Source organism: Gallinula chloropus (assembly GCF_964237585.1).
Source record: "Gallinula chloropus genome assembly, chromosome: 7".
Classification (NCBI taxonomy): domain Eukaryota; kingdom Metazoa; phylum Chordata; class Aves; order Gruiformes; family Rallidae; genus Gallinula; species Gallinula chloropus.
Genome location: NC_140092.1, coordinates 19554686 through 19572857, shown reverse-complemented (window position 1 = coordinate 19572857; position 18172 = coordinate 19554686). Strand labels below are relative to the sequence as shown.

The 18172-nt window shown below is 34.4% G+C and overlaps 1 protein-coding gene across 3 annotated transcripts in view; it reads left to right on the top strand.

The window, feature by feature from the left end:
- The window catches only part of SGCZ (sarcoglycan zeta), a gene marked incomplete at both ends in the record, with an annotated part of 428666 nt that overhangs the window by 376153 nt on the left and 34341 nt on the right, over positions 1–18172 (top strand). For 2 of the 3 annotated variants that reach the window (XM_084267065.1, XM_084267064.1), the window contains one exon: positions 6215–6337. The exons of the other annotated variant lie outside the window; for it this stretch is intronic. In XM_084267065.1, the coding sequence (XP_084123191.1) occupies positions 6215–6337 (123 nt within the window). The remainder of the gene's footprint in view (positions 1–6214; positions 6338–18172) is intronic. 3 annotated transcript variants of the gene reach the window in all.

The following is an 18172-nucleotide window of genomic DNA, read 5'->3' as shown; positions in this document are numbered from 1 at the left end:
TCCAGATCATTCTGCTTCATTTTCATTTTGTTCATGTATATTTCTCTGTAGAAATGTGTGCCTTATCCCTGTGTTGATGAATTATGTTGACAGCTGGTGTTATTCACTGCAGTCTGATGATAAAAATGTGTGTTGCTCCTTCTGGCCTAGCACTTGCTCCAGTTTCTTGTGTCTGAGTAGGTAATCATTTAGACAGGGAAACCTTGAAAATAAACCTCTCCTAAAAGTATCAGCCTTCTAATATTTCCAAGGCATGGCCATCAGATATTTACAATATCCAGCTATGGTTTTAGTTTTGTTTTTTTAACTGCCAATTTCACACTTTTTTGCTATAATGAAGATAGTCCCTTCCCTTTGTCAGCAAGCAGAACGCCGAATATGTTCTGATTGCCGTGAGTGTTTACTTGTGTAAATGCCTGGGTCTCAGCTGAAAGCTCTCTTTATTCAAATTCCTCAGTGCTTCTACTCAGCTAGTACAAGTCCTTCATTTGCATTATTGCATTTCCATTGACTGTAAAATTTCTGAGACCTCTGGTGGTAAAAATCATATAATATCTGACATTCCTATGAATATTAACAAATTTTTATCTAGGTATATATTGCAAAAAATTGATTTTAGACCCATCTGGGGGTTGAATCATTATTAAAAATGCTTTATCTCTTTTATCTTCAATCTCAGAAGCATCAACACATTCTTATAAAAGTAACTTTCTTTGTCATCCAAAAATACCCTGCATTTAATAAATGTTTAAATAACCCATTTTTCATGGAAGAATCAGAAGACAGTATATTGAATATAATTATGTTTTGCATTTACGAAGATCATAACTTTGTGGTAATTCCCTTTGAATTTTAGGCCCTATATTTAAAGTGATTGATTCTTAGCTTTTTCTGTGTCTGGATTTGTTGTCTGCCTTGTCCTGTAGACAAGGAAGGTGATTTAGAAACCAGAGACAACTGCTAGTGTTCATCTACATCTGATATAAGCACACAAAATGTCTTTATCAACAGCAGAGAAAAAGTATAACTTCTTGTGGATTCAGTATTGTAATAGTTGTTTTTCCTCACGTGTCTGTTTCAACTTGGTTCAGCAAATTGAGAGTGAAGGGAAAACACAAAGTTGCCTTCACCCTGTTTAAAAGGTTTTGCTGGGAAAGAAAGCACATACAATCTTCTTAGTATGCAGGGTTAAAGTGCCAAACGTATTTTGTGCACTAAATGAGTAATGAGCAACATTAGATATTCTAAGAAATCTAAAGTGTGTTTGGGTAAGCCTGTGTAAATCTAAAAACTAAGTAATGTCTGGGTAGAAACTATTGTAATTAGGGAAATTATGACTTTTAATTTGTCTATCTTGCTTCCACTGTAATGACTTTCCACGTCATTTCTTACGTTCACAAGTATCATACAGGCATTATTACTTCTAATATATAACTTTATGGAAAATTGAAAGGGAGATGAACTTTGTGGAAAATATTCAGGAAGAAAAAAAACCAAAACCAAACAAAACCCTGAACCTCAAACCTGAATATCCTTTCCCACAGCAAAAAAATACTGTGCATTATAAAGCAAAATAAGCTTAACCACAGAATTAGTTGAGAAGAGGTTCAGTCTGCTGGTAGGGGAACCCTGAACTGGGCAGCAAACTGTAATGACTGTACATGCTCCCTAAGCAGTGAAAAAAACTACCCAGGATGAGCAGCAATTTCCACAGCATTAAGCTTTGTGGTAATGCCAACCCCTCTCCCAACTACCTACACACACTTACCACTTACCACTTACGGAAAATTTGATCTCATCTCTTAATAACAACTTCCAACAGTTTACACTTCTATCATGTGATTACAATATTAGGCAAATCAAAGCTTCTGCCTGATCAGCATGAAATTGTATTTAGTAAACGGAGTGTTTACCCTTCCATCTTTAAAATCATATTGTTATAATCATATCTAAATCTTGGAAGACTGGTGAGTTTTTGGTAGTATTTATGATAATTACAAGTCGTGGTTGTAATTTGTTTTTCTGAATAAAGTGGTATAAGGCATCATTGATTTAAAAAACCCCAAAACGTTAAAAGCATGGATTCTTCACGATTGTTATTATGGTATTATTTAATAAATAAGTCAGGCTAGACACTGCACAAATTCAAAATAGACACAGTTCCTGTCTTGAAATATAACCTCTATTAGTATTAATCTGGGTTACAGCAGTGTAATTCTCTATCTGGACTAAAGCAGATATGATTTGTGGAAAATAAGAACAGTGGATAGTGTGATCATTCTACAAGTTTGATCTAAACATTTAAAAAGATTGGCTTTGTTCAGGCACAATATTCTAAGAGGTGATGCTCTCATCATTTTTGTTAGCAATACTGTCAAAGATTTAGACATTTTATGAGAGTGTATGTTTGTAGAGAGTTTTTGGAACACAGCAATTTGCATTACAGCTAAGAAGATAATACACTAATACATTGCACATGCAACTGGGAAATTAAAAAGTAAGGAAACAGTATTCCATTTTGATGACATTGGTTACTCTGTAGGCAGTTTAGCTTTTCAAAGCTGTTTTCATTCACATCTGGTTCTATGTCAAAGAGACAAACTTAACATGTATTATGTTTTGTTAGTAACCTCTCAAGTGGCTTCAATACACTAACCACTGATTCAGCAATAAGTGAGCCTTACGAAGTGATGCTCAGTTAAGTCCTGAGTGCAACACAGTGTGAAAGCCCATTTCTTTTCGCATAAAAAAGCAGAGTCCTGTGATGATATTTTGGACCAGCTGAATTCTCTGTGTAGTTTTATACAAAGTGATGTTGAAGAATCACAGATGCTGAGCATCTAAAAGATACGCATTTCTTTGTAGAAGCTACAGATCATTGTTCTGTAGGTCGTACTTCATGAAAAGCTGTATTATCCTAAATACATCACAAGTTTTAAAAGGCAGTTATTGAAACATGGGCTGTCACTTTCAGTGCTATACAATAAGAATTTGGCAGGTCTTTTTTCACTTTGATTTCTCTCACATTGTCTGTTAATTCCTTTTCTTTATAGAACTAACAACATTCATGTCTGTAAATTAACAGCGTGACAGTGCTTGTAGTGCCACTTAGGCAGCTAAGCAATCATCAGCTCTCAAATAAAGTTGAAACAAGTTAGTATCAAGTTATTTCTGATTATCCTTTGGTTTCCTGATTCACAACTATAGTTGCAGGACAACCATGGGGGTGTTGGAACTAGATGATCTTAGAGGTCCCTTCCAACCCACAGCATTCTATGATTCTCTGACAATGGCAGGTCCTTTTTCAGCCTTGCTTTCCTGTCTCTGCAGGACAATGCTACTGTTTTCAGGCAGGCAGCACACTGTGGTGGACTCCTTGCTTTGCAAGCCTTTGCAATTAAAAAGCAAGTCTCCTGGGCCATGACAATAAACTTTTTTTTTTTTTTTTTTCTAATCAGGCGAGTGGAGTGTTTTGTTTTTCTTTATGTTCTCGTTATCTGTCTCCATAAATGAGCATGGTATTCTTACAAACAGTTCTCCCGACAGTGCTTCACACAAAGCAGAAAGTATTCAGTCCACCTGGATTTACCTGTTGTGGCACAAACATCCTGTCTGACCTTTAGATAGATGTTGTAGGAGGGATTTTAAGTGTTTTGTCCTCAGATTGTTTCCTCAGAACTTGACTGAAGTACGCTCTCTGACTGCTGAAGTGAGGCTCGAGGGCTCTCCCTCCTTTTTGCTGCAGTTTCCCTCCAAAGAAAATGCAAGCTCTTAGGCAGTGTGCCTGGCAGGGACACCAGTCTAGGTGATGCCACACCAGTGAGGCACATGCAGGGAGACCAGATGCTAAGCACCATGAACCCACTTACTGGGAGGAACTGACTGTATTTTAGGGACTGGTGGTATCTTTATGTCTTGTGTAATGTCTTTTCCTTCTGTAAATGAGGGAAATAATATCATGCTTTGTGTACAGCTGTGTTTAATGACTTTAGATTGTGTGATCTTTTTTATCATGATAGCCTATCAGCCACTATATTTGGTAATATGTTTAGGTATGCAAGAGTTTCACATAGAACATTCTGGTAGTTGTTAAGCAACCTGATAACTTGAGCACATTGTTTTAAAAAACAATTCATATTTCTTGTTAACTGAAATTTACTTCTACAACAGAATTCTTCATCTATGCTTTCCAATAATGATTCAAAACGAAGCTCTCACGAGGTGCAGTATGTTCTATTCTAAGCATTACAAAATAAATGAAAACAAGCCTTCTGTAGAAAAGTAAACATGCAATTCCAGAAGGGCTTTGAGATTTTGAAATCAAACTTGACTAAAACAGGAAAAATGCTGGCTTCCATTTTCCTCAAATAATATATTTTATACTGATTTTGTAAATTTTACATTAAATTAATGCCTTTACCTTGAATATCGTTAAAATATTTCCTAACATTTCCAACCCAAAAGTAAACACTATTCCAAAAGTGTATAAAAATGGAATGTTTTGATAGCATCAGTATTTCTTTTCAATTCTGTAAAAAAAATTCAACAGAAACAATAAGAAAATACATACCAATGAATAAAAGCTAGACATTGTAAAAAGCTTGTGTAAAATGTAAATTGTGCCTCTGTCTACCATAGTAAGGCTGATTTTCAACTTTTCAGTGTACTGATTTTATTAGGGAAGCCTAAACAGCTGAGGAACTGTGGGTATTTTCCTTCCAGAGAACACAATGGCAAAATACCAATGGTATGTAGAGAGGGCACACCTGTTCTTCCAACTATAGCTAAATAGCAGCATGCATTGTTATTTCAAACATGAAGATACCATTTATTTTGTTATAGGTAATTTCAGCAGCAACTTTTATGTTATCTCAGACATCTTCCTTCAAACCACAGGGTTTCTGGAAGCACTTACATTCAACAAGAAAGCATCGATCCTGTTAGCCTCTACAAGTCTGAACGATGAGAACCACTCTAGAATAAACACTGTTGAACAGTTCAAGGGCTACCAGGAACACTGCTCATGAATATCATATATTATTTTCAGGCCTGAATCATGGCTGTGTTTAAATTATAAATGAATTACATAATATTCAATAGTCATCAATAAAAGGTCATCTATAATCTCTGTATTGTATTTCAAGTCAGTTTATAATTTATTATATTTTCATCTTCCTTCAAATGTATGAAATAGCAATATAACCTGTTTTAAAACAGTTCTTATTTAATCTGGATCATGCATTCATTCCAGTTTCATAGAGTAACTTCTCCATAATGAATTCCCCAAAATTTTTACCCGTATAGATTGATGGGTCATTCCAGGTATACATTAGAACTCTACAGATCAATAAGAAACTTATCAGAAAAATATTCCCTGAAATCTTGTAATTTACCTTGCAGCTGGTTATGCTACATGCAGTTTACTGCTTTTCAACACCATTTCCAGAACTAAAGTTTTACTTTCATTGATTAATAAAATAAAAATAACAACTTTCAGGAACAGTTTAGCAGACAAAACACTGAAGAATAAGGATAAAAATAAGGATAAGATAAGTTGAAAAGCATAGGAAATTTATGATCGTTTTGATATCTGTAACCTTTTTTTTTATTGCACTGTTAGATGCAATTCCATAGGTCTGTTTGATTTCAGAATTATTTTAGGGTTTTTTGAGTTTTGAGATATTCAGGAGTTTTGTTTCTTAGAATGTGAGATAAATCCTGGTATCTCAGTTAATCTTTTTTTGTTTGTATTGTTGGGTGTTCTTGTTTTGTTACTCTGCTGTTCAAGTTTGCCAAAGAACTGAATGAAAAATACCCTTTGCTGCTGTGTTTATTTCTTGGTCTTTATGGAATAAGCTCATATGTTATCTTTTTTATTCTATTGGCAAGAAATTGCAATTTAAGCTGAGCAAACCCCAGAAAGCTCTGGCTGAATTGGCATTTCATGATCTCAGAGTTTAAGTATATTCAAAATTCTTGCGTTGACTTCTACACATGACACCAAAACAGATGTTTTTCATAGTTATTTTAAATAATTACTCTGTAAATTTGTTTAACAATGTTAGAATACGAATTACCTACCGGGCTTACAGAAAGTAAACTGTTTTATAAAAGCCTCATGTACTCTACATCTTTTGGGTATACCATGTAAGCTTATGATTACTGTTATTCTTACATAATATCTTAGATGAAACATTCACTTCCTTGATTTCAGGAGCTGATGCTGTGGAGGCCCAGTGTAAGAGATTTGAAGTGAGGGCAAGTGAAGGTGGAAAAGTATTGTTTTCTGCAGATGAAGATGAGATTGTCATAGGAGCCGACAGACTGAAAGTAACAGGTATGGTAATAATAAAGTTTCTAAATTATTATCTCTATGCCATTTATATAGATAATGATCTTCACAATGATACAAACTATTATTATATACCATGACATTTGTTATTTCTGTGTACAAAGTATCAAGATGTGACTTCCACATGTTTGTAGTCTGCCTAACTTTTGGAGGTTCAGCTGAAGTGTAGTAAGTAGAAACTTTGTCTTGACTTGAAAATTTGCTCAGTAGAATAAGAAAAATAATTCTCATTTGTATTTTATTGTCATTGAGTATATTTGTATTTTTATATATATATATATATAAGTAACCAATTTGATGCTAGCAATGTGTTAGCTTATAGAAAAAAAAACCCCAAAAAGTTATCTAAGTTTATTTTAGATAGAATCATAGAATCACTTAGGTTGGAAGAGACCTTTAAGATCACCATGTCCAACCACAGCCTAACCCTGTCTAGTCCACCTCTTGACCGTGTCCCCAAGCACAAAATCTAACCACCTTTTAAATACCTCCAAGGATGGCAACTCCACCACCTCCCTGGGCTGCGTGTTCCAATACTTGACTGCCCTTTCAGTAAAGAAATTCTTCCTAATATCTAAACTAAATCTCCCCTGGTGCAATTTGAAACTATTTCTTCTCATTCTATTGCTTGTTACCTGAGAGAAGAGATTGACCCCCACCTCTCTACACCATCCTTGCAGGTAGTTGTAGAGAGCAATAAGGTCTCCCCTCAGCCTCCTTTTCTTAAGACGAAAAGAAAAACCCAATTCCCTTAGCTGCTCCTCAAATGACTTGTGCTCCAAATCCTTCATCAGCTTTGTTGTCCTTCTCTGGACATGCTCCAGCATCTCAACATCCTTCTTGTAGTCAGAATACTTTGACTTCTTATTTGAACTTGGGCTGGACTTGAGCTATCCCTCGTAATACAAAACTTCAATTGCTTCACCAGTCAGGTGTGTTTAGCTTTAGTTTTGTCTATATCTGGGGATGTTGAGTTACAGGGTTTGAAAGCGACATACTAGTTTGAAAGTTCAATTGTGTAGAAAGTATAAGATGGTTGTGGTTTATGATGATTATGATAAAATAGTCCTTTCCGGTCTGTAAAACTAACAAATGCATTACTAGGCACTTTAAAGCTTTAAAAAATATTAAGTGGTTCTACGTCCCTGTAATGCTGATTACAGCATTAAAATAGATCCTGGGAGTCGAGGGTCAAGCTATGACTGTACTTTGTTCATAAGCCTCAGGATTGTTGCTTGACAGTGTATGTGAGATAACTTTGCTTCCCCTTTCACTTGTATGTTACCTCTAACTTCTCTAGCCAAGCAATCTTTTAATACTGCTAACCCAAAGGAAAAGGCTTTCACAAGCAGGCAGGTTAGTGATGTATCTAATATAATAAACTAAATTGTATTGGTTTACCAAAATTGGGGTTAGGAGAGTGAGACATCAGTGTTTTGTTGGCTCAGCAGTGCTCTTTATAGGTAGTAGTTGTACAAGTATTTTACCATAATAAAACCGAAGACAGTAACTGGAATAACATGAGAAGAAAAAAGGGGGAATCATGATAAATCCTGGTAGGCTTCAAACTTTATCAGAATATTAAATACTGAGAAAGTGAATCTTAAACATGAAATTGACACAGGAGATTTCAAAGCATCTATCATAAGCTAAAAAATACAGCATTTTACAAATGGCACTGAAGATTAGATTTCCTGCCTTCAGGGAATGTAATACTAACTTGTAGGTGTTGTGATATTTTTTATAAATCAGACTTCAAAAATAAAGCACAGCTCAACTGTCTTTAACTTAAAAGTAACTTGAGATCCCAATTGGTATAGAAACCAGAACAAGTAATAAAAATGTATTCAGTGTTTAACATGGGATATAAAATTTTTTGTTCTGAAAATAATGGGATTTTCTTCATAATTCTAGAAATACACCTGACTATATTTATATTAAGCACCCCTTCCTCAAATTAAAAAACAAAGAAACAAACAAGCAAAAAACCCCAAAACAAAACCAAAACATAATGAAACAAACAACAAATGAACAAAAAGAAGCCCTTAAGGCTCGGAAAATCTACATTCATGCTGCTTTAATATATTCATCTGAGTTTAGGAGATTACTGTATACTGTTGACTCCTAGCAGAGAATCTCACTATGAGAGTTGTTTGTATAAGTAACTGATTTCCCTTCTGTGGCTAAAATGAAAAATAAATAATATTTAGGATTGAATTTTCAAATAAATTCTTTCATTTAACTAGAGAAATTATTTTAATGTTGAAAGTATAAAAACATTAATTTTAATTACTTGAACACATACAAAAGAAAGGTTTAGGCATTATTTAAATATCACGAATGAAAAAATGCATATTGGAGGTTTGTCAGGTTCTAAATGTTGTCATTTAGGTCATCAAATCAAAAGCAAATTACATTCCATTAAATAGCCTATGTCCAACATTATGAGTTTTTTCTTTAGAAAAATGTTAAGGTGTTTTGTAATCGCAATTTGAAAGAGTAATTTATGTAAAAATAATCTTCAAAATTGTTGTCTTCTTTTGTGTTTATTCAAAAGTAATTTAATAAAGTTGGGATCATTATTTCTAATCCCTGGATAATCACCTTGAAATCAGATTTCTTTAGTAAACTATTTTATAATCAGGTGATTGGAGGCTAGCTTCAGCATTTCACGTTTAGAAACCTGGGGGCAGCTTTAGGTTTACCCTTCCATCATCTTGTTAGAGAAGAAAAAATATCATCCCAGAGAATGAAGGGAAGATTATTAGATTTCTAAATGAATGAGCATTTCTGAAAGACTTAGACAAGAATAACCTCATATCCTAATTTTGGTATCCTTAAAAGGTTTTTTTGCAGCATAAGTGCTAATCTGCAGCCGAATAATGAAGCTATAACAAGACATCTATGCTTCAGTCAAATGCTGAAATTATTTAACATAGATTTCCCAGTGGAGACTAAAAGTTATATGATCCATGCCATCTCAAGAAAAGTATTAAAAAATAAAATAAAATCCCAGAGGTAATAATAAAAAAACAATCTGACTTCATGGAAGAATAAAACGACAAAACCTTTCTTTCATATATCAGTTATTTGAATTCTGTCTGAACATTGTGTGATACCTTTAAATTCCTCAGTAAACACATGAAAGGTGCTGAGTCCCTGTGAGTTGTATCAATCAGACTGCATTACTCTTGACAGTATGATATGACTGATGAAACCTGGCAAGGCATCACAATGTCAAACATCAACCAGAATTGTTTTTACTATACTTTTCTCAAGCTTGTGCCTTGGAGTGAATATAGCAAAGGAGTTATGGAGGAACAGAGAAAACAAAAAATTAATATCAAAATAAGTTGTCTTTATTTGGAGATGAAACACTGACATGAAATTATTTAAGTGCGGTAGTACAAGGAACCCTGATTTTATTTTCCTGCTTATTTGTGAATAGTGTCGCTTTAGAAACACTTCTGTGTGAATGGGTACAATAAACAATGCATTTTGGTAGTTAATTTTTCTAAAGAAGTCCCATTTCATAGGCATTTATAAACCAGTGTGGCAATGTGGGATTTATTTTATATGATCTTTTTCTCAATTCAAAAGAATGGTTTTGTAATGCACAGTTTTAAAAAACAATCTATCATAAGGCCGTGTAAGAAATTCTTGATTAATGAAAACTTGAAAGATTGACGTTCCAGCTTCTCACTGATTATTTTTATAGCAGTTTTATTTATAAATTTTTGCACAAGCAGTGTATTCCAGGGAGAAATGTATAGTTGAAGCAGGCTAGTACTGCAGCTATCAGTATGTTTCACAGATAAGAAAAATAATGAAATCAGAGGTAGTACTTTTTTTCTAAAGATAATGCAGCTATATATTTCCCTATTAAGGGTCTCTCGCTATATAATTAGTCAGTTGACTGATTTAATTTAGGCTCCTTATTCTTCCTTCTGTTGTTACTTTTGACTTTTAACCATTTTAGGGAGCTTTTTCCTAATTTATCATTAAAGGAAAGAAAAAAGATCCAAACTTTGCTTTGTTAGAGCTGTTTGAATTGCAACTGCTTATGTCCCTTTTTTTGCAGAGATGCCTGCTACTACTACTAAACTTAGCATGTATCATGGAGCTTTGTAGGGAGGGAGGAGAAAGGCATGCTGAGGTAAACATATTGCCAAAGATCCAGCAAACGAGCGAGAAGCAGCAGCTCAGTTTCTAGTGGACTCCCAGGTTCCTTTCTGCACGTTTTTAAATCTTTATCCATCCCTTACATTAACTTTGTCCCAATGCATGGACAGTGTCCATAGCATCATGGAAGCTTCTTCACTCCCTCTGTAGCTACAGAGCAAGTGTTCACTTGATTTTTGTGTCCATTGATATGCAATGTAAGTTTTCTACCCTATGCTTTTATTTTGTATTTATTTTAATTTCAATATGATCAAGATAGTCTTGCAGCAGAACTTGAAAGCACTGACTTGGTGACTCTTGTATGTGGGAGTACAAGCATGTATTGCGACTTAGCGACTCCGTACTGCCAGGGTATTCGAGATTAAACCGATTAAGAAGACCTTGCTCAAAATGCATTTTTCTGAGACGCTGCTACAAAAAAGATTGCAATTCTTTCCATAAAGACTTTCACTGTATGTCTGTTAGAATAGTTTTCCTTCCAACTGGTAGTTAGCAGCTGTATAAGAAGCACTGAGCAAAGCAAGAGGTCATTTACTCATGTTAAACACCTACTTTTTTTGGACAATGTAACATTTTTTTTCTCCTCTGACTTTTGAGGTGGTTTGTTCAGTTGAAACTAAAGGAATGGTATTGGAAGCCACTTTTTTCATTGTAAATTTAATTTTTTCATTAAATTTACAATGTTTTATCCAAATTATAGAAATATTTTCCGTTTTTGTAGGGTGGTTTTCTGTCTGTCATTTTTGAGAAAGTGACTGCAATTCAGTTCTTACATTGCCCTCCAACTTCTTCTGACCTTCCTTCATTCAGTCTTGATGCTAAGGTTCTTTATTTAACGATGATTTTATCTCCAACCCTTACGAACAATAATGTAATTTGATGTTTTACAGGTTCAGATGCCTTCTAAATGAGTTGTACTTGAACGTGTGGATATTTTATTTATCCTTTTTAAGAAAAGACAAGGCAAAAATGGTTTTGGAAAGTAAACCATGTACGTCTTCCATCAGAAGCCACTGTTCTTTGGAAGCCAAATCCATTTATATTTTCTAGATGCAGCACATAAGCTGTATCACTTTTTCTAAATAACCCAGTCTAGCTTGTTTGGAAAATATTACTCACCTTTATGGTTTTCTTTTCTATTACTTTCTTAACTGCTGGCTTGCTTTCTTTCCCTTATTGCTGCACATCTGAGTGGTGTGATCTGTTTTAGCCCAGGACCTGAAGTTCTTTCTGGATAAAAGTGAATTTTGTTAAAGTGATAATTTATATGTTAGCAGTAATATTTTCCCTCTAAAAATAAGAAGCTAATTAAAAACTTGTCACAATGCTTTATCAAGATTTTATTAGTAGTTCTATGGACTTCAAATGCTTCCATAATTTATTGAAATGGAGAACTTTTCATATATATGGAAGTCCATGTCTGTATTGTGAGATTTGATATAACTAGATGAAGATCACTTTGTTTCTATATTTCAAACATAATAATAGATCTCATAACAGGAATTGCAATTGTAATAATGCTTGTATATGGTTGCTAGCAGTAGTAGGAGAAACAGAAAGAAACAGCATAAGAACTTTGCAGACCATTACGAACCTTCTTTCTTGTCAAACAGCAAAGTTATGTAGAAAGACAGAAGTTGGAGAAAGAAGGGATACTTCAGTTTTAATAGAGTTTTTCTAAGATTAATAGTAGGACAGATATAGGTCAAATCTACTTTGACACCAGAGCAGTGTCAAAGAAACATCCATAAAAGGGATGCAAGTATCTTTTTCATTACAATAAGACATATGCTTATAGTGATTTCAGCATGGCTTTGATCAAAACCATTTACTTCAGTGGATGAAATATATGAGCCTTGATGCATCAAGAAAACTTCGGAAGATGCCTGCATACTTATATTCTAATAGTATTCTAATTATCACAAAGAGCAGTGCATCAGCACCTCTGTTTTTTAGTATATAATTTTAAAATTATTCTGTAGGACTTTGAGTCTGCAGGTAATTGAGACACAGAAAGGTCTTCCAGAGTAGTTAAACTGAAATGATAAAGTGGAAATATGGCTTATGGCTATAAAAAGGAAACATGACAGAAATATGAGGAAATATATGTGAATTGCAAATTAGGTTGGAAGAGTAGAAATAAAATATTTATAACAAGTACTGAAATTTAGAAAAATAAATGATTATTTGATATATGTTGTCATTACAGTAGGCGTATATCTAGTGCCTTCAGAGATTGAATAGGAATTTCAGTATGAATGGGAAAGATCTTGGATTTGCCATGTTCAGTTGCATTGTCATTCAGGACAGATGGAGCTTGGAGAGTGAAGTGGCACAAGATGAAGGGAAGCACTTAATCACTTTAAGCTGGTTAATGCAACCAAATTGTGTGACCACAGTGGTAAAACTAGTGTATTTGATGTTGTAGTAGAAAGTTAAAATTTTAAGTAGATATGCCAGACTCTCTGTACCCCGAACACCAGGATTCTTTTATCATCATCTGTCAGTAACAAAAATACATTACATATGTAGAATTTCTGTGTTTCCCAAGTAGTGACTACAGTAATATATACACCAAAACCATACTGGATGAATAAGGTTGCTGATAAGCTTAAGATCTCAAGGAAGCACTTAATGTTCAGAATTATCTGTAGGAGAGTTCTGATTGAAAGATAACATTATCTCAGGAGTATAACCACTTGGCAACAGAGCAACCTGTCAGAGCATTCCTCCTGAGGAACAGCTGAGAGCTGATTGCAAGCATATATATGTGAGTTCCAAGCTGTCTGTGAATTGGAAGTTTTATAGGCAGGCTAAAAGTGATGAGACTAAATAAATAAAGATCCATATCTTCTAGTTAAGGATAGAATGCATCCAGCCAGCTCAGATTACAAGCAGCGTGTTCTTACATCAGACCACAGGTGACTATATAGGTTGCTGGATTACTATGTTGGCCAAAGAATAACATCAGCTTGTTTGCAAAAGAAAGATTTTGATTTTTGGCTCTTGAACAAAACCGTGCCAAGGAACAGAATGATTGGTTTCAGGAATGTATGTAAAGAGTGAGAAGCCTTGATAAAAGAAGGGGATTTTTTCTGAAAAGGGAATAGACCTAAAAGCAAGCAAATGTGCAAGCAGTTTTGCCAGTTTAGGAAAATATGTTCAATTTCTTACAGCCACTCAACTGAAAAATACTCAACAAGGCTGTTCTATAGACAGAGACATAGAAGGAGCCAGCATATAGTCAGGCACGAGAAAGGATAAGGAAGGAAAAAAAAGAGGAAAATCACACTTCTTAAATGTTTAGGTAAAGGAAAATTATCCTCTACCTAGAGAGTCAATCTTTCTGTAATCCGTACTTCTTGAATGCCTCTCCATCCATGTTCAACCATTCCCCTCACTTTTTTCCTGATAACATCAGTTTTAAGAGAAGACAGATTTTAATAATTTCCTCTCCTGGGTAATAATATATTTAATTCTATTAAATAGGGCTTATGTTCTTGTGCTGATTCTCTACTTGTCTGAGCTCTTCCTTTGCACAGCACAGACTGTCCCTTCCTAAAGATAGTGAAGAGTCTATTTGCTCTGTTTTGGTACAGGACAACATTGATCCAGAGACTGATTCTAACTTCCAGATTGAATATGGTTTTCAGGTTAAACCTTTGACATCAAGATTAAGTTATTGCATGTTTGTGACCGATATAAGAATTTTTAGGACAAAAAAGCTAATAGCTGCATCACATTCCACATTCCCTGTTAAGTTCAGAGTCCAGAGATGCAATTTAAAATAGTCCTAGTTTTGAAGGGTCTGAATTGCCTGATACCAGGCAAATCCACATGGCCCATGTAAGGATTAAAGTCTGTTGGAAAATCGCCCCACTGTGAGTAAACTGAAATAACTTAAATCAAACCAAACCAGCTTGTTTGGAAAACACACACTAAACATTCAGAAGGTTTTGATGCAGGAACTGGGTATGAATTGAATTCAGTTTTTGTAGTGAATTTCTAACTGTTAAAATCTGAGCTAAGCCTGACATTCATATGCCCTCGGGCTTTGGTAGTTTTGAAAATGCACATTTAAATTATAGCAGTCAGACCCATCTCTATTTTTAAGATACAGCTACTCACAGGAGGGAAAGGTGAATCATAAAGGAGCTCTAGCATTCCCATTTTCTCTTTTTGCCTTAAAATACTTGCTTGTGATTTATTTCTGCCTGGAAACAAAATTCTATGGTTGGAGATAAGGGTCAGACTGCAAAGCACTATAGGATTTAGGTTCAATGAAAAGAGTATTTGGCTCCAAATAATCACTCTATAACGATGATACTACAGACCAAAAATATCTTGCTTTGTCCTGGAACAGTATCCTCATTAAACACTAGAAGATGAGATCATTTGGATTTCAATTTATAAAGCCTTCTGAATAGAGGAATGCTATTAGTTTTTCAGGAAATACTGGATGCATTTGACTTTTCCCAAACAATACACAGATGTAGCTCTTACTGTGAGACATGTAATACACATCAGAATTGCACTTTGTTCCCTCTGAAACCACTACAAAGTGGCTTTTTTTTTCTTTTTTTTTTTTTTAATCCGAATTTAAGACACTATTTTTACCCAGCTTTCAGTAGAAGCTGATGTATTTAGTAGCTGTAAACTGCATGGTGAGATTATAGAAGAATATGTCATGACATACAGCATACTTTCAAAACATACGTGAATGAACAGGAAGACCTTGATTCTAAATTTATGTAGAAGTTAGCAGAAATAGGAAATACAGAAATCATTGCAGGGAGGTGCTGTCTGAGTCCATGGCACTAAGTTTGAAATAAAGACTTAGAGGGAAGGTTAGCAGATTTCCACCAGTAACATCTTGGACTTCACTGTTATCTGTAGGTCTATTTATAAAGCAGGTATGCAGTCAAAGCTGTGAAAAACATAGATTTCAAATAATTTCTGCTCTGCAAGATATCTCAAAGCTTATTCATAGCAGACTCCTATAAGCTAGGAAGACTTTCACCCACAGGAAGCAACTCCAGAAAAAAAATTATATCGCCCACAAAAGTATGGCCTGCAGCTTTCAGCCTACATTGTGAATTTAAATTCCTATCCTCATTGTGGCTAATGATGAGTTTACATTTCACAGTGTCAGACAGCATTAAATTCAGCACACCAAGACACAAACATAATGAGTCAGCATTTTGGCTCTAGAAAAATATTATCAATGTATATAGATCTTGGTATATGAATTAAAAGCAACACCATTCTTTCATAGAATTCCTAAACTTCATTGTCAGCTTATTACTTAGGTCCAGATAATGCGAACACAACAGGGATAGTAATTTTGTAGTCATTGGCCCCTGACAGCCTAGCTTCTCTAAATGTATGAGTACCACCAGGCTCAGACAAATTTCTAAGAATAGACCTAATGCTTTAAAAGTTGTGTTAAAAAGTTCCACTGTAGAAATGGGTGTTTCCAGCTGTGAAACATCTGTGAACAAATTGCATTTCTCTTGTACATAACTGTTTGAATTTCAGTAAATAATTTGTGATGGTGATTTGATCATGATTACTTTTTTGGTGACTTGTTAGGATTTTAAATCCAAGTATTTTTTGGCATACATCAGAGGTATATATGTTTTATTATAGGATAAGCTTAATCCTTGGAATTTAGTTGCTTGTGCAAACTTGTTGCTAAAATGCAAAGATTTATTTTTCCGTAGTTATTTTCAAAATATTGTGATAGCAAACATACTTATCAGGAAATTAATTCTATAGAAAATTTACTTAAAGCAAAAGTAAAACAGATTTTCCTGCATCTCTGTCATTGTCAGCAGAAGCTAGTACCCTGGAGCTTGAAATCAGTCTAAGATTTGTTTTTCTAATTGTATAGAGAAAGAATGAGCCCTGAATGAATAAACCAAATTGATGTTTGAGGTCACCAAAGATATGTAAAAGCATTTATGAATTTTATAGATTGTTAAATTATAAATTTTTCTCATGGTCTGTCATTTTAGTTGCCTCATTGTTTTGAAGACATTTACATTTTTCAGAGATACATTGCCCATCTTTTCGGTTTGAATTTTCATGGGCAATAGCTAAGCATTCCAGCTGTAATCCTACAAAACATTTAAATCTGTGCTTGAATTTTGGTCCTGTGAATTTTACCACTGAAGCTAAAGCATATAATGAGGACTAAAGTCATAACTGGTTCTTAGAACCTTGGACCAGGGCTGAGATTTTATTGACTGATTTGGTTTTCCTTCATCACTAATTAGCATCATCATTTATTAACTTAGAAGTATTTTTGCAAGCACCTCTTCCTATTTCATATTTAAATTCCTTGGGCAAAATGGATTTTTTCACTTTCCTTCTCTGCTTTTCAATTAATCTACTTTCACTAGCATATACTTTATACAAGATATATTTCTAAAAGTAATTCTCATTAGTTTAATTGATTGCCTTTTCTATTTTTTATTATTTTTTATAAAAGTGTTAGATCTTTATTCTGGTTTTACATTCTTATTTCATACAATACAGATGTGCATAACACAGTGTGCAATGAATATTATATATTTTTGAGTGATATTCTGTCAGTTTTTATTACATGTTTTTTCTTATTGAGTATTTTATTTTTGTTTTCTTCGACCAAGGCACCAAGTTTGGGGATATTCAATTCCAAATGTAGGAGATCAGTGCTAATTTAGGAATACAGTCTTTTTGCTTGCTGTTTGAATAAATGCTATCAAAAATATACTGCCCAAACTGTATGCTCTGATGAGGTGGCATTCCTAGGGAAGATATTGAGCAAAGTTAATGCCAACTTCAGTGCTTTGAAATAAAGAGCAACACTACAAAACTCTGTCAGTTCACCAGATTAATTCACAGTTAGAACGGTTGAATGAAAGAACAGACAACAACAGTGGCTGGTTTTAATCATACCTTGGCAAGTTAAAGCATGCGTGGTTAACCATATTGATATTCTAAAATAACATTATCCAGCTACCCTTTTTATCTTTCTGGGGGGAAAAATGAAAATAATTTGGCTTTGTCAATAGACAGACCATTCTCTTTCTCATTATTTCCTTCTGTGTACAGTTCCTCTTTGCATAGTGTTTTTCCTAAATGTCTGGGTTTGAACTTTGTTGCTTTTGGTATGTATTGTTGCATTCACTTTTAAGCTAGATACTGTACAGTAAGGGGAAGATGAGAAAGCTGCATGAATAAGCACGCTTCATGACAAGAAGGGATAGAATGAATGAGCTTAGCAGGGTAAGTTAAAAATGTCTCCTTTCAGAAATCACTGTACCGTAGTTGGTAGCCCACACTAAAACCTACATGTCAGGGTTTCCTGATGTTACATTCATAGATAAACTGAAGTGAATATGCATACCATAAATTTTAATGTTTTGATATATGAAAAGCACTTGTATTGAACCTGTCAACACTGTCAGTAATGGGTGAGTGAGACATCTTCATCTAGCTGTTCCTACTTAGAAAGCATTAGCCTTTTTTATGGTAACTGTTCTTTAGCACATCTAAACATTTGAAATCTTTTGTGAGCACGCTGGAAAAAGGCCGCTAGAGCATTGATCTAAGTGTCTACACACACACCCCCCTTTCAGTTCTTCCAGGCAG